Source organism: Miscanthus floridulus, chromosome 18 (genome assembly GCF_019320115.1).
Source record: "Miscanthus floridulus cultivar M001 chromosome 18, ASM1932011v1, whole genome shotgun sequence".
NCBI classification, from domain to species: Eukaryota; Viridiplantae; Streptophyta; class Magnoliopsida; order Poales; family Poaceae; genus Miscanthus; species Miscanthus floridulus.
In genome coordinates, this window is record NC_089597.1 from 104,570,768 (window position 1) to 104,596,634 (window position 25,867).

The following is a 25,867-nucleotide window of genomic DNA, read 5'->3' on the forward strand; positions in this document are numbered from 1 at the left end:
TTGCAGAAGGTTTCAGTGATGAGCTAGGCCGTGAACCATGTGGAGGCTAAAGATCTCAGAGGGTGGAGGGCCGTGGATGCAGACGGTGAGTGGCTTCCATGGCCGGCAGGTGTGGGAGTTCGACCCCGACGCCGGCACTGACCAAGAGCGCGCCAAGGTGGAGGAGCTTCGTCGGCAGTTCACCGAGAACCGCTTCCGAAGGAGGGAATCTCAGGACCTCCTCATGCGCATGCAGGTACCTACATATCCAGCTAAAACCGTTGGTAGATGACACGTCCGCGCGTACCTAGTATAGTTGATACTGCGTGTTATGTTGTTATTTTTTCTCGACCGTAACATGAGGCACGTATTTCATTAAGAGAAAGGTATTACGCTGATCATGAGCTCATGTAGTATGATTGATGTAACGAGCACAGTTCACGGGACAAAAACATCTGCTCGCGGATATGCCTGCCGCCGCGAAGCTAGAAGATGGAGACGAGGTGACGGAAGAGATTCTGCTGCAGTCGCTGACACGAGCGCTTGACTGGATGTCTGCTCTCCAAGCTGAAGATGGCCATTGGCCTGGTGATTACAGTGGGATTATGTACCTGCTGCCGTTCTGGGTTCGTGTATCTGTGCCTCAACCGTTCACAACTTTTTCACATATGCATGCACACACTTGCTTATATAATATGGCTCTGCCTATAAAAGAAATTAATTAAAGGGAGCTCTGTTGTAATTTCCTTTTTTCTCTCTCTTTTGTTTTACAGATTTTCGCTTTGCACATCACAAGATCAATCGATGCTGTCCTATCCAGAGAGCATATACGTGAGATATGCCGTCATATCTACAACCATCAGGTATAACAAGACTATTATAACATAATAGAATACATTATTCTTTTTATAAGAAATCATCATATATATATTAAAACAATAAAACAAACCATTATTACAATCATCACGAAAGAAACCATAAGACGCAGCTCGCTTCACCTAATTACTAATTAAGTATATACTCCATCACATCAAGTATACTACTCCTTTTTTTTGTTCTTGCTTAATTAGAACGAGGACGGCGGATGGGGCTTTAACATCTTGGACGAGAGCGCCATGTTTGGAACTTGCTTAAACTACGCCACCTTGAGGCTTCTCGGTGAGGTGGAAAACGATGGATTAGCAAAAGGTCGCGCATGGATCTTGTCCCATGGCACTGCAACTGCAGCGCCACAATGGGCAAAGATCTTACTATCGGTATGCCTTGATGCTTCTGTAAATAGTACTGTCATATACTTGTGTGTGTGTGTTCTTTTTTAAAGCGTCGTTGTGTGTTATCTTTTTTCCCTCTATAAAAGCAGGATTTTATCTTCTGAAGGACCCTAATCTAAATTATATCTCATACAATATAATAAAAAAACATGAAGCGTAACCAGGGGTGGTATATGCTGTGACGCGTAATGCTTATCTTTAATACCAATTATTTTCCCTTTTTATTGGCATCGTCAAAAATAAAATGCAACTATTTAGGGGATGTTTGGCAGGCTCCTCCCGAGGGACACCTTCGAAGGAGCCATTGTGGCTTTTCAAAAACAGCTCCGACTCCTCTGCTTTTCATTGGAAAACGGCTCCTCTTACAAAACATTGGTAGGACTCCTCCGGAGGAGTCGGAGCTAGATCCGAGGAGAAGCCCTGCAGAACAGGCCCTTGATGTACTGAGAGCATCTCAGTGGCACGGTTAGTAGACATTTTGATGAATATGTTGGATGTGGAGTGGTATTCACAACTTACATGATTTTCACTTCTTCAGGATTTAATTAGGCCATTTTTGGCACAACTCAGTTGCTTCAGTATCATGAGCAACTCTACCAGTAGAGCTGAAGTTGTTTGACAAAACTTCTCATGATAGACAAATTAAAGAAAAGAATAAAATGACTATAATGCCCTTTCCCCCCATCTCTCTTTATTCCTCATCTCCTTTCCCCATGGCCTCTTTCTTACTCGTGCATGTGTGTCCCCGTGCCCGCGCCTGCATGCTCTGATGATGGCCAGTTTTGGTGAAGTGATAGCAAGATCGTCTGATGGTAAGCGCATGTGACAGATAGCCTGGCGTGGCCCCCTCCGCGAGGACTATCGACGTCCCATCTTCCCTCCCACTATGGCCCCCTCTGCCCTTTCGCAAGTAATGCTGCCCCCCTAGCCGTCTCGCAGCTGCAACCTCCACTATGACCTTTCTTGTGGGGCCCAAGTATGCGAGCACCAACTAGGGGCCAGTGGGCACTAATTCGTGCTAGGTCTTTGATATGTGGCCAGCAGATCTAAAGCTAATCTAGGGTGATGGTGGTACATATCTAGTGGCGTGGCGCGACACAAATAGACAAGTGCAATTTTCTCTATTTCCCCTCAACAACTTGTCAATGCCGATGGCAAGGATTAGGGCAACCGGCATGGGCAAAGGCTGGATCTAGCAACAAGGTGGTGTCGTTATCTTGGACCTTGGGTACCCTCTTCATTAGGGTAAACACCCAAGTGGGACATGGTGCACCGAGCAAGCTATGTAAGAGGCCCAAAACAGACATCTACTTGGTGTACAAGGCATGGCAAGATGTACTTAGAAACCAACTCCATTCAACCAGATTTTGTTGTGACAAACTAGGAAACCAACCTATAAACCAATCAACACTCTATTTGTAACCCTACCCCTAGACTATATAAGGAGGGGTTGGGACAAGCTGATTGGTCATCTCAGATCATCCTGAACCCGAATAGATCGAGATCATCCTCCATATAGCTCCACCCATAGACATATTGTTATGATCCTCTACTCGAAACCGGCTTCAAGTGCACGGTGTGTAATTTAAGAAATAAAGTCATCATCTAAACTAAACATAGGGTACCCTGTACCTGTACCTGAACTAGTATAAATATGTGTCCCATGTACTAATTCCTCTAAGCTATTGTCGTGATACACAAATTACCAAGTCGGATGCAAAATTCTATGAAATTTTGCGTGCTAGGTAGGGGACCATCATGCGCAGATCATACAGATCAGAGGGCTTTGGACCTTTGATAGCCCAAACTATGTCATCGATCATCATCTCACAGCGGCCCTCGTTGGCAGCTTACCACGACCTTTGTTGTCCTACGATAGCCGTCGTTGGCAGACCGTCGTGACCTTTGTCGTCTTACGGTGGCCCTCATCGGTAGCCCACCACAATCTTCATCATCCCATGATGGCCCTCGTCAGGAGCCTACAACAACCTTTAAACTCCAATTATTAAAATATATGTAATAAAGTAATCTATCTAGATGTGGAACTAAGTTTTGCTAAGTGTGTAGCTGTCTCTGATGCAAAAGACATATGCATTCCTAGGTTCCAATCCTATCACTAGTCTAGCAAGCTAAACTAGGAATGTAAAGCACACAACCTAAGTACACAATATAAATGTGGAAGCTTAATTGAGAAGAGATGCAAACTCCCGTTGATGATTCCGATATTTTTACTGAGGTATCGAGAAGCTCCTCACTTCCCACTTGTCCTCTTTGGAGCCCCTCACAAGAATGCCCTCACAAGGGCCAAGCTTCAGGTTGGGTAACTCCATAGATATCCCCTGAGCCTTCCAAGATGGCCTCTTCCAGACTGCTCCCAGGTCGTCTTCACTATCGATCTTCTGGCCAAACCACCATAGGCCTTGTTCCATCTGGTCCACAATGGCGGCCACACCACAAACGTGGTTGGTGTGGTCTCGCAAGACTACAAGTCCCTCTGATGTATAGCAATGACGCGCACAAACATCGAGTGGCAAGAGGTATGAAAACCTCGCTAAACACTAGGCTTAAACATAGAACAAGCATTAATATGGTGTCTAACTAGCCTAAGAACTTTGCAAATCACCTACACTAATAATCTAATCTTCTATTAAGCACTCGTGGTGGCTAGAGCACTTGGGAGAGTGTCCTCTACACTCCAATATCTTCAGCACACTCTAACACCATTAAAAGGGTCGACCATGGGGGTATAAATAGGCCCCCAAAAGGAAACTAGCCATTGGGCAAACGCAGCTGCAGTCCTGTATAGTCACCAGATGATCCAGTGGTTATTATTCAGTATAGCTCTAGCGTATGATACTGACCTGGGGCTTTCCTAGGGTTACGCGACCTCGACGGCCACTACAAGGATTTACCCCTGATACAACAGGCCTAAAAGTGTTGCTAATATGCCTAAAAATGGTTGCAATAGACAAAATTACAACATAAAAATTTGGTTGGGAGGCGTTGCCAGCAGTAACTGTGGTCTAAAGTTTGCACAACAGTTTATTCTGGTGTTGCAATAAGTTTTTCCCTATTGCAACACAATGGAGTGTTGTTGCAACACCATATAGTATTGCAAGCCATAGCATAAGCAACCAACGTGGTTGTTGCAATAGTAACTATTGCAACACTACCCAGTGTTGCCAGAGATACCTGTTACCACATACCCATCAGAGTGGCAATAGGTGCACTAGCAACGACAAGTAGGTGTTGCAATAGACCTTATTACCACGCATCATTAACATTGCAATAGATGGACCGTCTATTGCCACACTATCTCTGTGGTTGCTATAGATGGAACCCTCTATTGCCACGACAAATATTTGGTTGCTATAAGCAAAACCCTCTATTGCCACACTAAATGTTTTGGTTGCTATAGGTGCACTCTCTATTGCCACGATCAATGCTTGTCTGCCATAGGTTGAAGCCTCTATTGCCACGATCAATGCTTGGTTGCTATAGATGGAGTCTTATATTGCCACACTAAATATTTAGTTGCTATAGTTGAACCCTCTATTGTCACAGTGTATTGTTGCGTTGTTAGTCTTTTACCACACCCATTTGTTGCTATAGCATATATTGCCATAGCAAATGATTATTCCAATAGTTGATATTGCAACGCTTTTAGTAGCATGAAACAATATTTGCACGCAATTAATTTTTAGAACAACAATATATGGTACATAAAGCATTTAGACAACCATTAAACCAAAATATGCTTTGTTTGTATAAATCATTAATAAAATCATCCAAATCTAATAAGTTGTCTAGCACACGCACAACTCACACATAAGGTATCAAACACACTTCACATCAAAATCTAATAAGTTGTCTAGCACTGCAACAAAGGTTTATGAAGCTGGTCATGTCAGTTTTGTTCTCAGTTCAGCTCAATGGTGACTGCCTAGAATCTTTTGTGCCAACACGAGGAATTAGACAAGGCGACCCAATTTCACCGTATCTTTTCTTGTTAGCAGCAGAGGGACTTTCGTGCCTCTTAAGATCAAGGAATCAATCATCAGCACTCAATGGCATTAGGGTGTCACCGTCAGCTCCGATGGTTAACCACCTACTCTTTGCAGATGATAGCCTGCTATTTTTCAAGGCGGATGGGGCAAATGCTCTAGCGGTGAAGGATGTGTTGAGCATTTATTGTCAAGCTTCAGGCCAGCAAATTAATATGGAAAAATCCTCAATCCATTTTGCTAAGGGTTGCGGCCAAAGCTTGAGGGAAGAGATCAAGGATATTCTTGAGGTACAGACCGAAACATTAAATAAGAAATATTTAGGCATGCCATCGGATGTGGGCTCATCGATAAACGGAGCTTTCAAATACTTAAAGGATGGGGTTTGGGACAAAGTTCAAGGATGGATGGATCAATGCCTTTTGGCTGGTGGGAAAGAGGTTCTCATCAAATCAGTTGCTCAAGCTATTCCGACATTCTCCATGCCCTGCTTGAAATTGCCCCGCGGACTATGCCAACATATAGATGGTTTGTTGCGCAAAATTTTAGTGGGGATGCAAAGACGGTAAGCGAAAGACATGTTGGGTGGCATGGGATGACATGACTCAACCAAAGGGCCTCGGTGGTCTTAGGTTTTAGAGACATGGAATTGTTCAACCTTGCACTCTTAGCGAAACAAGCATGGAGGATGTTACATGATGGTAACTCGCTGAGTGCCAGGGTGTTAAAATCGGTCTACTTCCCAGACAGAGACTTTCTGGCAGCTGAGATCGGATCATCACCCTCTCAGTATTTGGTGCTCAATTCTTGAAGGCCGAGAGGTGTTGAATGGAGGCCTAATAAGGCAGGATAGGGACAGGAGAAATAGACCAACATTTGGTCGATGGATTGGCTACCATTAGCTTGATTGAGGAGGCTGGTTCCCACCAATTGGGTTAACCCTCCTCAATTGGTCAGTGAACTTATAGACTCAACATCGGCGTCCTAGGATCGGGAGAAGCTGATGGAATTCTTTACAACGGCGGATATGGTTGTGATCACAAGCATTCCACTCAGTACAAGGTGACAATAGGATTTCTAGGCCTAGCACTTTGAGAAGTGTGGTCTCTTCTCGGTCCGTTCGGCATATAGAATGCTTGCACACCGTAAGTCTCTAGCTAGATCAGCGGGTGCCTCGGATAGATAGGCTGTGCAGAAGGAGTGGTCTATGCTGTGGGGAATCAAAGTTCCCTCCAAAGTGTGGGTGTTTTTGTGGAGACTTGCTAGGTGTTCTCTGCCATCAAAAGATGTTCTCCTCCACAGGAACATGTCTGATAGCAGTGCGTGCTCCATTGGTGGTGCTAGAGATTCATGGCAGCACTCTCACCTTGAGTGTAATATGGCTCGTTGTGTCTGGGCACTAGAGAAGGATGAGATAACTGAGCACATTTGTCGTATTGATGATCAGGATGCAAAGGGCTGGTTGGCAGTAGTGATGCAATCCCTGAAGCATGAGGACCTAGTCCGGGTCACCGTGACCCTTTGGGCTATTTGATATGCTAGAAGGAAAGCTATTCATGAAGATATTTATCAAAGCCCGCTCTTGACTCATAATTTTGTCACTAGTTTTGTGGCCGACCTTCAATTCATGCAACCAAAAGTGAAGGGTCGACCCGCTGTTCAGAGCAGCAACACTCGCTGGATTCCTCCCCTAGCTAGGCTAATGAAGATTAACGTTGATGTAGCCGTGGCTAAGAACTCAGGAATTGTCGTTGCTGCAGCTGTTGCATGCAACTTTGCTGGACGCTTCTTGGGGCCTCGGTGGTAGTGATGGAAGGAAGCTTGGAGCCAGAGGCAGTGGAGGCAATATCATGTAAAGAAGGCCTGGCTCTTGCTAGCGACTTGCTACTTTAGGACTTCAGAGTGGCATGTGACAATGCTGGAGTTGTTGCAAGTATACATGAAGGTAGTATGGGCTCTTATGGGCACATTGTCCAAGAAATTAGAGCTAGATCGAATGATTTTAGATTTATTGAGTTCATCCATGAGGGGAGATGATCAAATGTGGATGCTCATCATCTTGCTAGGAGTTGTATCTATGCTAATTTAGGGAGACATGTTTGGTTTGTATCTCCGCCTAATGGCGTCTGTACTTCTTATGAAGAATAATAATGGTCTATTCTACTCAAAAAACTAGATGATCCAGTGCCACTACTATAGAAAACTTAACCGAGATGGGCATCCCATCCGCCTCCGCAAAAAGGTCACGGTTAATCCGGCCTTAATGGAGGCGGTTGGTCACCCACCTCGGTAAATCAAATAAAAAAACAAAAAATGAAAACCCGTGGACAAGCCCAATGACCCATGGGCCCACCGAGTCCATCCACATGTCACCGCCGTCGTTGCTTGCCGGGTCCACCACCAGGAGGAGCACCACCACTGGATCCGGCCTCCCGGCCACCGAATCTGGCCTCCTTACCACCGAATTCCTCTCCCCGCCACCAGATTCCTTGTAGATCCACCACTCGGGGTGCCTCCACCAGATCTGTCGTGCCCTCCACCGAATTCGCTACTCACAGATCTGCCACTCGAGGAGCCTCCATCGGATCCGTAGCGCCTGCGCTGCTGGCCTAGCCCTCCACTAGATTCGCCTCATCCGCGCCACCGTTCGCATCTTGCACCGGATCCGCCCGCACCCAAGGTAGAGACGCTGAGGTGGCACCAAGGTGGAGGCAGAGGAGCTCTCTGCCGCCAGCCCCTTGCTCAGAGAGAGAGAAGCGCCATCGCAGTGGAGGAAGGGAAGGGGTGCCATCACAGTGATGGAAGGGAAGGGGCGCCGTCACGGTGGAAGAGGAAAGGAAGGGGCACTGCGTGCGGGTGCGACAAAGGGAAGGGCGGCGCTGAGAGAGAGAGAGAGAGGGAGAGCGTGTGGGGCTAAAAGATAGAGGGAGCACGCAGGGCATTGAGGAGAGCGCGGTCGAGTTGGGGAGGGAGGAACACGAGGGAAGAGAGAGGGCTACGGCTGAGGGAGGATCGCGGGGGAGAGAGAGAGAAGAGAGAGAGTGCGGCTGAGGGAGTTAGACGGGTAAGGGAGAGAGTGTTTTAGGGTTTCTGATTTCATTTATATATTGGAGATGATAGTGGGCTGGTGTGGGGTAGCGGGCTGGGCCTAATTTACCGAGGCGGTTGAGTTAGAATGCCCACCTCGGTTAATGATTTACCGAGGCAGTTGCGTTAGGATGACTACCTCGATTAATCTATATTAACCGAGGCAGGGCACGTTAGGTTGCCCGCCTCCGTTAATGATTAACCGAGGCGGTTGCTAGGCATGCTGTCGGCCACCGAATAATGGAGGCGGGCAACCAGCCCGCCCACCTCCGAGCTCCAAAATGAAATGCCTCGGTTAAGTATTTCTGTAGTAGTGTGGTACCACCGGACTAATCTAGTTCTTGTCCCCTGAAGTAGCCATTGGAAACTAGCATTGCCGATCATTGGTGTCGCGCATAGTCTAGTGTGCCAACTCCTAGTACCGACGGAATAATCCAATGAGTACAACTCCTCTCGGTCCTAGTCTTCTACATTCACCAAACATGATCTAGTGATCCGGTGCCTTACACCGGACTAATCGGTGCTCAGTTTTTGCTCTCTGGAACCTCTCTGGTGGCGACCTATTGATCCAGTGGTCTTCAACTGTTCACTCCGGACTAATCTGGTGAGTAGTGGTTCCCCTAGTGAATAGTGCCCATGCTTGATTCAGTGAAAGCTTCTTGTGAGCACTCGGACTAATCCGATGAAACTTCAAAACCCTAGCTACTGCCCTATTGACTGCATGGTCCGGTGTTGTCCTGCTGTGAGCACTAGACTAATCTAGTGGTGCTTAAATAATACCATTTGACTTCTTGCATCACTTGTAGGTCTTCAACATGTCTTATAGTGTCTTGCTTGAGGTATTGATCATCTGGATCATCACTTTGCCTTAGTTCAAGTCCACCTTGTATCCATTTGACCTATACCTTGTATACTAGCAAATATCACTAGTCCAAATGTTCATGTTGTTCATCAAACACCAAACACCAAACCCATAGATACATTGTTCATATAGCCTCTAATCGGTTGTCCCAGATCACCCCGATTAGATTGAGAACATCCTCTAGATATTTTCACTAATAGACACATTGTTGCTATCCCCTACTCGCAACTGACTCTGAGCACATGGCACATATGCATTAAAGATCACCATCTACACTGTAAGTAGAGTGCACTATACCTAAACCAGTATAAATCTATGGCTTGGGTGCTATGCTCTACACATGGAGGAGATGTAGAGGCGTGGAAGAGGTGGTCCAACTGTCTGTGACATCCACACCATTGGTGGTGGCCCGTGTGGACCCGACATGGTGATGAGAACCTCGTGGTCTGGCCCACATGGAGTTATTTTTATCGATTTATAGAGGCAGGCATGCACCCTACTTATGTTGCTTCTTATTAACACATACATCTTACCAAAGATGAGCTAGGCGCCCGCCTATGGAAAGCGGAACCCAAGGTCAAGAGCTAAGGCATAGACAATATACCAACACATGCAACATCTGGCGTGGAGTGGGTCAGGGCTTGTTCGGACCTAGACGACATCCTTTGGCACCATTGGAGACCTTGATGACATACTAAGACAAGTTTAGGGACCTAAAATTGTATTTTTGGGACATTGAGGCCTGAATGGCACTATAGGACATGTTTAGGGACCCAAAAGTACATTTTCTATGATTGGGGACCAAAATGATACCAAGGGCAAGTTTAGGGAATAATTTTGTATTTTACTTTGAGTATAAAGTTTATCTTCATCCTACTTCATTTGGAAAAAGCTTTCGCGCTGTAAATATTTGTAGAGATGGGCCACCTTACTAACTACCCTTCAAAAATTGATTAGGTGCAATGCATAAGGTAGTCCTCTAAAACTGCTCATATTTCTAGAGATAGACACCTAATGGACCACTACTAGACATTCACATTTCTAATCGTATTTCTAGAGATGCGCGACCTTACAAACTTCCCATAGAAACTGATTTTAGATTGGTTTGTAAGATAGGCCTAGATATAGTTCATTTTCACAACCACGTGGAAAAAATGGAGGTGTATATAGAAATCAATTTTAGAGGTGTGATATGTTATTTTATCGAATTTCTAATGATTAACATTCTAATAGGTGATGCATGTACCAGCTACATTTATATAACTCAACTCTTCTGCTTAACTGAAGGTTATCGGCGTGTATGATTGGTCTGGAAATGATCCAGTGATTCCTGAACTTTGGTTGGTCCCACGGTTTCTCCCCATTCATCCAGGTACTTATCCTTCCTGCTAGTTCCTTTGATTATTGTCAAGATTATACTATTTACAAGAAAACACTATGAATTTCAAATACTACATCAACAATGAGGATGGGATAACTTCAGAGTAACGGGAATTAGTCCACAGGAGAACGCACCAAGAGGTGATATTTGGCTCGGGAGGCAGTCAACAAAGTTTCTTTTTATATCGATAAAGATGAAGAGAAAATTAAACCCATACTAGGCCATATATATCCAACAACAAGAGGGACAACAAGAGAAGTGACCGAAGGACGATAACTATATTACCAAACATCTAGAAAGAATTAACACAAAACAACACAAACATCCACAATAAACAAAGTCTAACGTAGAGACATAGAAGTCCCTGCCACAAAGTTTGAGAAGGCATGATCTTTCAAAACACATGAGTGACTTGAGGAGTCTGGTATTAGTAGTTACTTCACAATCTGCATAGTCTTGAATTGCATCCTCATCAAGTTGTCCCTTGTATGCCTAAGTCTTTTAGTAAATAGCATTGGCCAAGGCAAACAATCCAACAAAACGACTATCATAAGGCTTATGCCTGCATCTTGCTAACATAAAAGGAACTCATCAATCTTCAAGACAGTGACATCTTAAGAGGACATTTGAAGGTAATCGAAGTGCCTCATGCATATATGTAACCGTGACATAAGAGGGGCAAGTTGTCGTTTTATGAAATTTACTTCATTAGGTTTACGTACCAATCATTTAGTGGTAAATAAATTACAAGGAGCATATAAAATGCCCTCACAATAGTTGTATTTGGTGCGCATCTACATTCATATAATGCATCTCATGTGAAATGTGCTTCCCTCGCAGGCCGGTTCTGGTGCTTCACAAGGATTACTTACATGTCAATAGCTTTTCTTTATGCTAAAAGATTTGTTGGTCCAATTACACCAACTATATTAGCACTGAGGAATGAAATTTATGATTTGCCTTATGATGAGATTGATTGGAATAAGGCTCGTAATACTTGTGCCAAGGTTAGCCACTATCCTTCATAGTTGTATAAATATTATTGCAAGCCCATGTGACATTTATCCTTTTGTAGCGTCTATGGATCATATCCTACCTCAAATGACCATGTATAAATCCTTTGTGAATTTAGTACTAAGTTTTAAAGATTTTACTCCGTCCATTACAAATTAGAAGTCATTTTTTTGTTTCTTCTAGGTATATATATCTTTTGCTACACTCCTAGGTATATATTATGTCTAGATACACATAAAAAAACTATGCCTAGAAAAGTCAAAACCACTTATATTTTACAAAGGCGCGAGTATATCATTCTTTCATCACTAACATCAAATTGGTGGAACTTTATCGACCAGTTAAGCACAAAAAATATACACATAAATTCTGGTCAAAGAGGATATTTCTCACTTCACAATACAAAAACAAATTGATATATAGCTCCAAACACCATCTGAAACAAGGTAGTATTACTTGATTGTTTAATTGGGGCTCCAAAGTTCTAGAATTAATAATGACAAAACAAAATTGCAAGGAAATATCTCTATCTCTACGTACCCAATACCAAAAGCAGGAGCATTTTTCCTCCGTACATCGTTCCTTCCACCCAACGACAGGTGGACAGGACTCCACTAACACTTTTATTTTATTACTACTATCATTTAATTAACAGCCTTTTGTTCATGATCAAATAGCCACTATATGAGTTGCTGCAAGGCCCTTACATCACGGCAAATTCACTCTCTACGCCTAGGTTTTACGTGTTCTACTGGGTTTAGGCCTAATATAGCCTGGTTCGTGAAGTTGCTTTTTTTTCTTTTTATTTAAGCCATTGGGAACGGAAAAAGGAATAGTTTGCCAAACTGAGTTATGAGCTTAATTCTATAGTTTTTAGATTACTGTTTTAAATATACAAATAAATATTATTGTCTAACAACGATGTATAGTTTTGGGCCATGTCGATCTATTGGCTATGGGCATGCTAGGGATTTTTCACAACAAGAATATGAAACTTCTCTTGGTGACGTGGTGTTCTCCTAGTGTTTAGCATTCAATATTTAGTATAAGTTTTTTCCTACCAAATACTTCCTAGTAAGGATTCTCATGTGCTATGATCGGTAGTAGTGTTATTATTACTACTTAAAAACACAAGGAGAACTCCACCATTTTGGTAGTGTTTCTTTTATTGTAATTGATGGACATACTTGCTACTACACATAGATTAAATATTGCTAAAATATAGTTATAAGAAATGTGTTACACCATTACCTAAAATTACTATCACATCTAAGATTTGGAGATTTTGTATCGCGATCGTGTGTGTTAACTTTTTTTTACTTATTCATGCCCACGTACTCAACACATTTCTTTCCGATTAAAAATGCATGTATGCACTCAGACATTGCTTTTGCCGTAGGTGAATTCTTCCAACATTTAATTTGCTTGTGATTTGACGACATTATTTCTTTATATTAATCTAGCTTTTCATTTCATAGGAGGACATGCGCTACAGACCTTCAGCAATATACAAAACTATTTCAAAATTTTTGAACACGTTTGTGGAGCCAATGTTGAACAGTTGGCCGATGAATAAGCTAAGAGAGAGAGCTTTGAACCACATATTGGAACATATCCACTATGAAGATGAAACTACTCAATACATTGGCTTATGTCCTGTTACAAAGGTTGCCTGCTTCTCTGATTTTCTCTCACATATACTCTCTCGAAGTAATGCATTTAATTTTCGTTCTACTCATAAACGTTTATGCATGAATGAGCCGATGAAATCATGAATGTGCTGGTATATGCATGGATGAGACGACCTTGTGGAGCCACCTAGCTAATGGACCATGGTAGAAACATACTAAAATTCCTTACTGGAATTTCATGTCTGTACCTGTGATAGTCCCAAGATACTTTGGTTATCACATACATCTATCACTTATTAATCTATTTATAGAAAAAAACATGCATGAGAAAATATTCACAGTATACCATCATTACATCACGTAGGTATACAAGTCGATAGAAATAAATCAAGGAGACACATGACATAAGAGTAGACTATGTCTTGTTAGCAAACCAGAAGGAAACCATCTAGCCTTAATTTTCCACCCGAGACCCATCAGTACTAAAATGCACTAGCATTGTATCCACCTACTCCCTTGCTCTATTTTTTAAAATATATATGAAGCCATTGAACCTTTTTGCCTAAACTTATTTGACCAACAACATTTGTTCAATTCCCTCTAGTCCAGTTTATAAGGCGTAATCTAACATAGCATGATCTTATAAATTATATTTTGACCATCTATTTTATTTTATTTATGATAATAAACTTATCATTATCATATAGTACATTTGATTATAAATTTAATAGTATCAAGTTTGTATTGCAGTAGTTAAAACATGCTGGCCAAATGATTGATCAAATATTATAAAGTTTGACTCTTAAACTACTCGAAATGTCTTATAAACTGGACTGGGCGGAGTACTTAGTTATGTAAAGTGAAAACAGTACCCCCTAGATTCTTCATCAAACGTACATTAATTAAGCATGCCTTGCATGTTTGTTTATTTGTGCAAGTATTTATAGAAAAAATGAATAGTCAAATGAATGAAAAGAAAGGATCAATTAAATGTGTCATATATTCAAAAGTGGAGAGGGAGTATGAGTTTTGCCAATGTAGTATAACAGGAATATAGAGGTGCAAAGTATACCCTAGATTTTCCATCAAGAATACATTAAGCATGAAAACCATTGCAGAGGCCACACACCAATGGTCCGTATCTTCATAATATTAGTAAGCATAGGGCTTCACCTCTGTATTATGTTACTCTTTACTAGTTGCATATTCCTGTTTTTATAAATGTTCATCCTGATCGTAGGACCTTAGAACTAAAATATCTACAAACATTGACAATCAGGCATTGAACATGATTTGTTGTTGGGTGGAAAATCCCACTTCAGATGTACTCAAACGACATCTTTCAAGGATACATGATTACCTGTGGATTGCTGAAGATGGCATGAAGACCAAAGTACAATTCTGCCCTACTCCTGCTATCTTTACCCCTTCTTGCACTATATATTTCAAGCATTTGCAATTACTAGCACTTGACTGACCGTACCTAAGCATTTTAAAATTGAACTGGACACAAAGGCCATTTTGAAACACATATACATTTTTTGTGTTAAAACATCATACATCTGGTTTAAACACGGTGTGCCATGAAGTCTTATTAAGTAAGAATTTTGATTTGACATAGGTTTTTAGTCATGCAGTCCTTTTGTTTTCCCTTTTGTGAATCAATATTACAGCTTTTGTTAGTAAATACAGAAAATCAATATTACGGCTTCTTACCCTCAAGGCAGCTGGCTCCTCACTTGGAGACTATTTGCCAATTGCACTACTTACGGCTTCTTAGTGAAATGATATAGCAGAATAGCCATTTTGTCCCTAAACTATTACTTGTGCTCAATTTTACCCTTGAACTGCCAAAATGGCCATTTCGGTTGTCAGAGTTTACTTTTAGGCTTAATTTCCTCCTTGAATATCAAAGTGGCTAATTCACTTCTCAAATTTACTTTTCGGCTCAATTTCATCTATAAACTATTGAAGTGGTCGTTCAACCCTTGAACTTTTCTTTTGGTCTAATCGCCACTCCTCATCCTATGTGGTTTGCTATGCTTTTCGTGCCTCAGTAACTCCAGCACCATTTCTCATCCTATATATATATGTGGCACCACCACGTTTACTTTTCTTAAGAAAATCCCAAAAGCGTTGTAGCTCAAAGGCCTCCTCTACCACAACACTACACCATCTAAACTAATCATCGAACCGGCCAGCTATGTCAAGCATGCCTATCCTAGCCTCCCCTGCTTGCGGTGGTGATGTTGATCATGACGGGGCATCATAACATGGCGTGCCACATAGGATGAGTAGCAAGGATGAGCCTAAAAGAAAAGGTTTCAGGGCTGAACCATCTATTTTAATAGTTGATGGATGAAATTGAGACGAAAGCAAGGTTTGAGAATTGAAATAACCACCGTTATAGTTTTTGAACGAACAAATGACAAATGTTTCAAGTGTAACAAAACTTCAACATGCGGAACAAATAACTGTTTGACTAGTGAGCTTTCAAATATGAGCAAAAATGGACAAGAGAAGCAAAAATAAGTATAAAATGTTTCTTTACTGAGTTATTGAGAGTCGAACAATAAAATGTAATAGGAGGAATTGGAACTTAACGTAAGAGCATCTCTAACATATCTAAAAAAATTGAGTCCTAAGAGCAACTCCAAGAGCCTCTTGGTACCTTTCTTTATTGATAGGAATAGACATTTTGGTAAAAAGAATGCCCTCCAATTGCTTCTTTAATTTGATCTCCAATGCAAATATTGTCATTATCTATTCTGGATTTCTCACTAGTCAAAGATAGAGGGTGGGGTTGATGCTCTGGAGTTATGATATAGAGAAGTTGGAGGGTGAAAAGATATAGAGAGTAATTTTTATTCAAATGACTCCAAATCATGAGTTAGAGAACGACTTAGGAAAGAAACTTGCAGATGCTGTAAAAGTCTAGTTTTGGAACATTTCTAAAAATCATTGGTTATGGAAACATATACTTCACCAATTAGTTCCATTTTCTTCGTTCATAAAAACATACATGTTGTCATCTCCCATATATACTAACTTGGACGAAATAACTTGCTGCCCTGGTCAGTCATCCCGACACCCTACCTCATTCCTAAACCCTTAAAACAGAATCGTCATTGCTTGCTATACCTCCTAGTATTTTTATACGTAAAATTAGTGGTCAGAGATCCAATTTTGACGAACCTCCCAGGCAGTCGTCGGGACATAGCTGGCCATCCTAGCAACATATTTAGCTCTAAAAATAGTTGCGAGAGATCCAATTCCAATAAAAACTCCAGGCGTTGGTGGCACAATCATAGGCAACGGAGTGTGTCGAGGACAAAAAAACGGATAGGGAGTATCGAGACTATCCTAGTATATTTTCACGTGGATGCCTCTGCTTTCTCAAAAGCAGATAAATAGGAGTTATAATAAGAAATTGTTGGAATGAGTATATTTATATTTAAAAAATAAGATTGGAACTGTTAGAGATGCTCTTATGCATCCTTCGTGGGCTGCATAAACATCGAGTCAGACTTGTGTGGGCAAAAACTATTGAATCCGACTCTTTAAGGCAATACCATAAGGAATCATTTTTTAAAAAAAATGAACTAAGACAATGTCAGTTTTTTTTTTTTTGTTTCACTTTCACTAACTCTCACTTCTCCTGCACCACCATAGTAATAAGCTGGAGTCTGAGTTAGCCATGCGAAAAGACCCTTCGATATGAGGAGGGGCTGGTCGAGCACGAATACATACTCCCCCGTTCCAAAAAGCCTTTTATTTTAGATTTAGACTAATTTAGTTTTTGAGTTTAACTAAGTTTATAAAAATATTTGTATCTCTAAATAGTTTATTATGAAAATATTGCATAATTTATTTAATGATATTTGTTATGAAATATGAATATTTGTACTTTTTATATATTTGATAAACCTCTAATGTTTATTGACTCTTTAAAAGGTGAGAATAATATTCTTTTTTGGACAAAAGGAGTACACTATATATAAAGTCTAAACTCGCGCAAAAGAAATGTCTTGCTCTATTAAAACTTCCTGCTAGCAAGTTTCCTAGAATGGATACTATTTCTTAGTAAAACCACGATATAGAAAACACCACTCAAGAGATAACTCATGCATATTGTGGCCATATACTCAGTTAATTAATTTAACATTCCTAGCAATGGCTTCTCAATTTAACAATTTAAATCAATTTTGAAGACAACCTAGTGTGAATAATATATATATATATATATATATATATATATATATATATATATATATATATAGACACACACACACGTACTACTTATTTTCATTTTTCTCAATAATTAGTTGATAGATCATTCATTTCATTTCTATTATGGATGCAATTGAACTAACATCTTGACAAGTAAGTAATTGATTAGTGATCGATTCTTTGCTTTTTGGAACTAATCTGCATAAATGTACTAGGAATTGTGGTATTTTCTTTTTCTTAGTTTATATATAGAACTGTTCTCTTGAAAGTGCTGGGATGATATGTAAAACACTACTGTTTTTTGGGTTCATTGTCCGCTATATTATACTATATATTTCCTTTTTAATCAAATGGTACCTCATCGTGAAATAGTCATACAGTGCTAGTATTTGTTTTCCTCAAGTGACTCAAGGGAACCTTCATTTAAGAGAGAAACTGAGACAAATTTGATGTGCGATTCTCAATATAGATATACGATGGTACCCAAAACTGGGAGATAGCCCTTATTATTCAAGCCTTCTTGTCAGCGGACATTATTGACAAATATGTGCCAGAAATGGATAAGGCCCTCAGATATATCAAGAAAGCACAAGTATGTTGCTCTTCCTCTTCAATTAATATATTATCAAATTTGATTAACTTGAATTTTAATTTTTTACAATATAATAAGGTTACACGAAACCCCCCTGGCGACCCAAGATATTGGTTTCGGCATAGATCAAAAGGTTCGTGGACACTTTCAACTGTAGACAATAGCTGGGCCTCAAGTGATAGTTCTGCTGAAGTAATTAAGGTTAGCAGAAGTTTGTTTCTTCTTCAATGTACATGAGTTAGAATAATTGTTTTCCTTGTACAAGCATGTCAAACAATTATTTCTCTGACTTCAATTATTCTGTATACCTTCAGGCTATACTGCTGCTGTCAAAGGTGTCTCCTAACCTTATTGGGAACTCAAAAGAATGGCTATTCGATGCTATTGATTGCCTTCTTACCTTCAGGGTATGATTTTAATATGTTATGAATTTCTATTTTCAGAACAAGTTAAACTGCACATGTCAAATTCTTTTAGTAATAAGAACTTAAAAGTTGCGATAGTTCATACCATAATATATATAAAATGAACAGATCTTAACATTAAATGTTCAAAATTTCATGGGATATGTCCAAAATTATACGATCACAATCTTTTTTAACAGTTGCATTGCAAATCAGCAAGAAGACTGTGAACTAGCAAAATTATACCTAGCAAAATTACAAAAGGGTTGTTGGAGAACATGAGTAATATTCTGCACCGCATGCAACTAAAATATATTTTCTCATTTTTATGTATTAGCTGCTCCAATTTTTGTTGCACCCATTTCAAATATTTGGTTGCTTCCACTTGTTTGCTTCAAAATGAATTTTAGTGCCATTTATGTCATCCATGGTTTTCATTGACTTCTAGACTTGCAATGGCTTCTCAATTTACTTAACTGCGAAGTTTATTTAACAAACTTTATTTTTGTCCTTTGAAGAACAAAGACGGTTCATTCTCTTCATTTGAGTGCCAAAGAACTTATTCATGGCTGGAGGTAATGTACCAATAGTTAAGATGCAACCTTATCCATCTCACCAGGAATGTATAGCATTGGACTACATGAGGCTGTTGACATTTGCTTTAATAAGAACAGACAAAACCATTTGTGGAACTACCTTTAATAACTAATTAAGTGCAAACAGCTGCTAACACATGCACACAAAGATTTGAGGAAGGAATTGTTAGCGGGATATCACTCCCAATTTACGAAATGTTTTTTGAAAATGGTGTTGCAACCTAATCACTTTATTATTTAGTGTATTTTTAAATCTTGGAACTAACTAAATCACTTTTAAATTGAACATCCCAAGAACTGGTGGATCAGATAAGATAGTATATTGAGTAATGTTATCAGATTGTAATGTTTGCAATGTCATATTTTTGTACCATTAGCTGATGACATGTACCATTCCTCTCGCCAATCGCCACTAACCTAGCTGCTATAAAATTGTAATGTTTGCAATGTCATATTTTTGATAAGGTTAGTAAAGAAAAGTCACTTCGGGTGAGGATAGTATTAATATGTCACATTTGTAGCTACCAGGTAAATGGATACATAAAAGAACATCTGTCTTTAAGTACACATTTATTTCAAATTTTGCGTTCTTCAACCATTATTGAATTGATTTCAGTAGAAACTAGTTACAACAAAATCACAACCATTATAATAATTGATAGTCCAAATAATATAATAATGCTGTTTTTAGGAATATAGTATATATGCAAACGCTCATATAGATACACATATAAAAAATATCGAAATGAGATCTTTAGGCGTCTCATTTTTTCTCGTGTTTGGATCAAAACCTTGCCTCTAAAAAAATCTAGAAATGGGCCACACCTCCAACAATCAATTGGTGTTCCGAGTGGCCCCTAAAAAGCCCTCCATTTTTAGTGGTGGTTGGTGTTACGAACCACCTCTAGAAGTAGAGGCATTTCTAAAGACAGTTGGAATTGAACTATATTTTTAGTCATGGTAGGTGATTTGACCTGCCTCAAAAAATAGATGCTGCAAAAAATAGTAACTGTTTATTTGAAATTGATTAGAGCCCAAACTTTTTTGAAATGGCCCTAGATGGAGATATGTCGTATACCTGAGTTATAGTGCTCAATGAGATCCTAGGAACCTCAAGTGCACATATTTCGCATGAAAAAACACTTGACCTGTGATCTTTAGACCAATTTTCATTTTTTTGGAAAATGGTTTTTAGATGCATGCCATGTTACTAACCGTCACCTGTACATATCAATTTTTGGAGGTGGCAAAAACACCAACCGCCTCTACCAATCGATTTCTAGAGGTAGTCTTAAGTTTACATATGAAAATCTAGCCACCTCTACAAATCAATTATGTATTACAACAGCACACATGCACGCCCTCACCTACAAAAGCCTATGAGGGATTGTGCCGGTAGAACTTAAGATAGACAAAGTGAATGTAGGCACCTCATAAATAGATGGATTGGTAAGGCACAAAGGACGTCTAACATAGTGTTTGATCCTAGAGGGGAAGGAGATATAATCACCTCTACTAACCTCCTAGTTAGTGCTTTTTACTCAGTATAATAATGTTGTTGATATCTTATTTGAAAATTAATCTTCAATTTAAGTACTGATTTTCCACATTTTTAGCTACATATGCACTGATATAATTGTTTTGTTTAACAACCTAGATTTTGAATCCTTTGGAGAGTTTTCGAAATCTTGTCGTCGATTACCCGTAAGAACTTGGACAACATTTTCTCAATATGAACTTGATCGAATATTGTACTAGGATGAACTTTGTAACTGAATGAGTCCAATAACAGGACGGTCGAATGTACTTCCTCAATAATGCATGCTCTGATACTCTTTGGAGAGAGTTATCCTGGTTACCGCAGTGAACAGATAAAAGAATATGTAAACAAAGCTACCAAATATATTGAGAACAATCAAAAGAAGGATGGATCCTGGTTTGTATAAATACATCTTTTATTTTTGTACAATGTATATTATGTTCTTTATTAATATTTAAATCAATTTTCATCTAGGTATGGAACTTGGGGCATATGTTTTATCTATGGAACCTTCTTTGCACTAAAAGGCTTAATTGCAGCCGGTAGAACTTACCAAAACAGCGCTTGCATTAGGAAAGCTTGCAACTTTTTGTTGTCAACACAGCTCAAAATAGGTGGATGGGGGGAAAGCTATCTATCATGTGAACGAGAGGTAAATGTGTATACTTGTTTTTTCCCGTTCTATATATAAGTTTAGTTATTAATTGTCATGTATTGTAACAACCATGCATGTTTGTTGAGAAAAGGTCACAAAAATGTCTAACTTTGTTACTAGCTTCCTCAACTTATGCACCCTATGATTTCAAGTATGGGGCTATTATGGGGCTATTGCGTTCTTGCCCCTATTTTTGAACCCCAATTGTGATTTTACCCCTATTTTCTTCCACTTTGTGTTTTTACTCCTGTTTTTCCAAAATGAAGGTTCAGTTTACCCCTACTCCGTGAACAGCAGGTAACGGTGTTAAAAAAGTTGAAAGATGACAAGTTTGCCCTTCCGAATATTGCGTTTTTGCCCCTATTTCAAACCCCAATTGTGATTTTACCCCCACTTGCTTCCACTTTGTGTTTTTACCCCTACTTTTTCAAAACGAAGGCTCCGTTTACCCCAATTCTTAACTCAGTTATCTACATCCGGATCAAAGCAATTAAAAATTAACAAAAGCCCTGTGAAAAGACAAACTTACCCCTTATCTCTCGGTCGTCTCTCTCAGGGTCGTCCCTCTCAACGCTAGCAGGCAGCGGGCGGCTGGGTGCGGCGGCGGTGGCGGCGGAAGGGCAGCGTCGGGCCATCGGGCGGGCGTGGCGAGCGGGCGCGTGCGGCCAGGCGGAGGAAGCGGCGCTGGCACGCGCAGCTTAGCCTGACATGGGCGCACCGCCAGGCACGAGGCTCTGCTTGGCGCGGGCGCGCGCAGCCAGGCACGCGGCTCTGCTTGGCGCGGGCGCGCGCGGCTTGGCCGGCGTCGCGAGCGAGCATCTCGTGAAAGCAGTCGACCATGGAGCCGAAGACCCGCCTCTCTCTCAACTCTAGCGGATGGCTGGGTGCGGCGGTGGTGGGAGGCCAACAGCGCACACCGCCCGACGGGCCCGCTGTTGGCCTCCCGCCGCCGCCGCACCCAGCCATCCGCTAGAGTTGAGAGAGAGGCGGGTCTTCGGCTCCATGGTCGGCTGCTTTCACGAGACGCGTGCTCCCGACGCTGGGCAAGCCGCGCGCGCCCACGCCAAGCAGAGCTGCGTGCCTGGCTGCGCGCCCACGTCAGGCTAAGTCGCGCGCGCCCGCGCCGCTTCCTCCGTCTGGCCGCACGCGCCCGCTCGCCACGCCCGCCCGACGGCCCGACGCTGCCCTTCCGCCGCCACCGCCGCCGCACCCAGCCGCCCGCTGCCTGCTAGCGTTGAGAGGGACGACCCTGAGAGAGATGACCGAGAGATAAGGGGTAAGTTTGTCTTTTCACAGGGCTTTTGTTAATTTTTAATTGCTTTGATCCGGATGTAGATAACTGAGTTAAGAATTGGGGTAAACGGAGCTTTCGTTTTAGAAAAGTAGGGGTAAAAACACAAAGTGAAAGAAAGTGGGGGTAAAATCACAATTGGGGTTTGAAATAGGGGCAAAAACACAATATTCGGAATGGCAAACTTGTCATCTTTCAACTTTTTTAACACCGTTACCTGCTGTTCACGGAGTAGGGGTAAACTGAACCTTCGTTTTGGAAAAGCAGGGGTAAAAACACAAAGTGAAAGAAAATAAGGGTAAAAACACAATTGGGGTTCAAAATAGGGGCAAGAACGCAATAGCCCCTTCAAGTATAGACCATTTTGGCCTTCTCAACTATTTTGAAGGTAAGTCATCTTAATGTTCTCGTAATACCCTAGCCTGTTAGTAGTGAAGTTGGTCCATGTGGCTCATGTGTGGTTATAGTTGGCTGGTTTAGTACCACTTTGAAAGTTTAGAAGGCTAATAGCTAGCTTATAATTCTTATCACTCCAAACATAGCACCTCTGATAGCTATGCATATGTGGCCTATTCCACTTGAGGAGCTAGGTTGTAAGCAAATTTGGATGCAGAGTGTCAACCCTTGTTGTATGTGATATGCGTTGTGTTGTACGTTTCGTTGAGGGGTACAATGCACACTCATGTGTACCTGTGGAGGGCTGCGTTGCACGTTGCCCATGGAGGGGTACAATGAACACTCTTGTGTTGTGAGTGTGCCCATGAAGGGCTGCGTTGTACATTGCCCATGGAGCGTTGCATTGTACGGGGTACAATGCACACTCTTGCATACCCGTGGAAGGGTAAGAATGGCACAACCTTGTACCAAGAGGTGATTCTTGGTGTCTCCTGCATATGCGGTGAGCAGCCGAGGGCATTCGCACTTAAAGAGGGGGTGAATGTAATACTCGTAGTAGTGAATATGGTCCATGTGGCCCATATGTGGCTGTAGTTGGTTGGTTTAATACCGCTTTGGAAGTTTAGGAGGGAGATTATGGCTAGGTTATAATCCCGATCGCGCCAAATTAATGTAGCACCTCAGGTTTAAGAGAGGTGCTACACATATGCCCACTCGTTCCATGAGCTAGATCATAAGCAGATTTGGACACATGTTATTACAGTTCTACCAATGCTACTGATGTTACAAATAAAGAAATGTATTGCCTAAATATATGAGAGTTAACTTATAACTACAGCTGGCCAAAGGAATGAACTAAGTTACCTAGAGTTTGTAGGGTTTATCTATTTATTGTATGTTGCCTAGCTAGCTAGTTGTGGTCCTAATCAGAGAAAAAATGTAACATGTGCAGATCTATGTAGAGGGTCATAGTACGCATGCGGTACAGACTGCTTGGGCAATGCTAGCTTTGCTTCATGCTGGACAGGTTTGATTTGTACATCAAATATCAGTTACTCCAAAGGAATATTCCCTAGATATAAAAAGTGATGTTTTGAATATATGTAATCAATCGTTGCAACATTTATGAATATGAAGTTTATGTTTTGGATACATCATTTTATTATCTAAAATGTCACTAGCTTGTCAATGACTAGTAGGAATAGCATTTATAAATATATGTTGATTGCATCCACCTTATTATTCTAATTTGTGTAATTAATAGATGGAACGGGACCCAACACCATTACATCGTGCGGCAAAAGTATTGATTAATATGCAGTTGGAGACAGGCGACTATCCTCAGCAAGTTAGTTTTTTCAAATAATCTAGTGATACAACCAATACATTTTATAAAGTTTGTTTGAACAGTCTCTCTTTGTTCAGTTGACTATGCAACTCTTTCTCCCATTAGATTTTATGAGAAAAAACCTATATATTAATTTCATGGCTCAAATAAGTAACAAGGTGATTTCTACTCATACTTTGGTCATGCTATGCATATGCTAGGTCTTTTTCTAGTTCATTATTCTGTTTTAGTGTCACATGTCTATGTATTGCCCATTTAGATATGTAGTTGTAGCATTAAAGTTAGAAAGATGCATTCTTTAAAGCATTCTTTAAAGAGGTTATAATTGCATCTTTGTGTTCTACATATGCTAGAAGTGTTCGTGTACAATATGTTCATCTAGTTAGTACTTTGTAGCTTTATATTTTGTTTTATGCATTTACACCTTATTATGGACATCTTTCTCTTGAATTACTACATAGTAAGACAAAAGATGCATAGTTACATTGTCACATAAACTACCATTACTAACCGTGCGCATGCATTTTGATTATAGGAACATGCTGGCAACACCAACTCTTCCGTTTACTTCAACTACCCTAACTACCGCACTTTATTCCCTATTTGGGCCCTTGGGGAGTATCGTTGTAGACTACTTACCAATATTAACTAAAGGCGACTCATGCAAAGCAAATAGCATACACAACTTTATGTCACACAAGTGAAATATACTGATTGCAATAGATGAAATCCTTATACTTTCTATCATGGTTTGTAATTTTGTATAGCACATACAAGAATATGGTGGCCCCCATAAATGACTAAATTCTATTTTATCTATGAAAATACATGATATTAACTACTCCTTTGGTCATAGATAAGTGAAAATTTTGTTTCTATACAATCACACTATCTATACTTTCAGTTATAGTTTGGCTTAAATGTTTAAAATTGTTGAGTTCCTCTACCAATAGTTTCATAGCAATATACATTTTCTATACTTCATAAATATGATGCCATATGAATGAATTTGTAGTTAATATTATTTTAGAAAATATGATAAAATCTATAAAAAGCATATATCTAATTCATCTATTTATTGGTGCTCTATTTAGAGTTCTTTGGATCTTGTTCCTGTTGCTAGTGTTTTATTGCTCATGTCCCTGATCAATATTTATTTGAATTGTCGGTCTGTTCCGTACTTTATGTTGGTCTTGCATGATTTTTGTGCCCCAGCGTTATTACAAACCTATTACCTAGTCAAGCGATTGTGGCAAAACCGCCTAATCCAATACCTCCCAGGAGTACTTGTCTTCTATTAGACACTAAGTACTCAAGAGAGGACACTCAACTATGTAGTTTCGTCGAGCACACCCCAAGGGAGAACTGGAAAATCCACATTTTTCCATCAGGATCATAAATGAGAGAATAAAGCTTACAACATTCTTAAGTCATTTCTTACATCACTTTATTATGGTACCAAAATATTACCTCAATTTATTATAACAATGTTATCAGAGTTATGGAGGAAGCAGGATTAATTTAATGACATGGTGGAGTATTAACATAGCAGACATTTATATACAAGAGATGCTAATAGATTTTAC

General features: G+C 40.5%; 1 protein-coding gene across 1 annotated transcript; it reads left to right on the forward strand.

The window, feature by feature from the left end:
- The first annotated feature begins 37 nt into the window (after nt 1-37).
- LOC136520714 (achilleol B synthase-like) lies at nt 38-24,933 on the forward strand. The gene is made up of 18 exons (XM_066514359.1): nt 38-235; nt 417-605; nt 753-842; nt 1,050-1,235; nt 10,491-10,575; nt 11,425-11,591; nt 13,077-13,265; nt 14,509-14,622; nt 17,929-18,051; nt 18,130-18,252; nt 18,366-18,458; nt 18,974-19,030; nt 20,709-20,755; nt 20,844-20,987; nt 21,066-21,243; nt 23,886-23,960; nt 24,198-24,281; nt 24,817-24,933. Exons 1-18 carry the CDS (start codon nt 38-40, stop codon nt 24,931-24,933), a joined length of 2,259 nt encoding a protein of 752 aa, XP_066370456.1.
- Nucleotides 24,934-25,867: the final 934 nt, after the last annotated feature.

Bases quoted from the DNA above. Each gene is read 5' to 3' on its own strand.
- LOC136520714 (XM_066514359.1), top strand. From the start codon at position 38: ATGTGGAGGCTAAAGATCTCAGAGGGTGGAGGGCCGTGGATGCAGACG. The intron at 236-416 runs GTACCTACATAT...TAACGAGCACAG, and splicing joins ACCTCCTCATGCGCATGCAG to TTCACGGGACAAAAACATCT. The intron at 20,756-20,843 runs GTAAGAACTTGG...GTCCAATAACAG, and splicing joins AATCTTGTCGTCGATTACCC to GACGGTCGAATGTACTTCCT.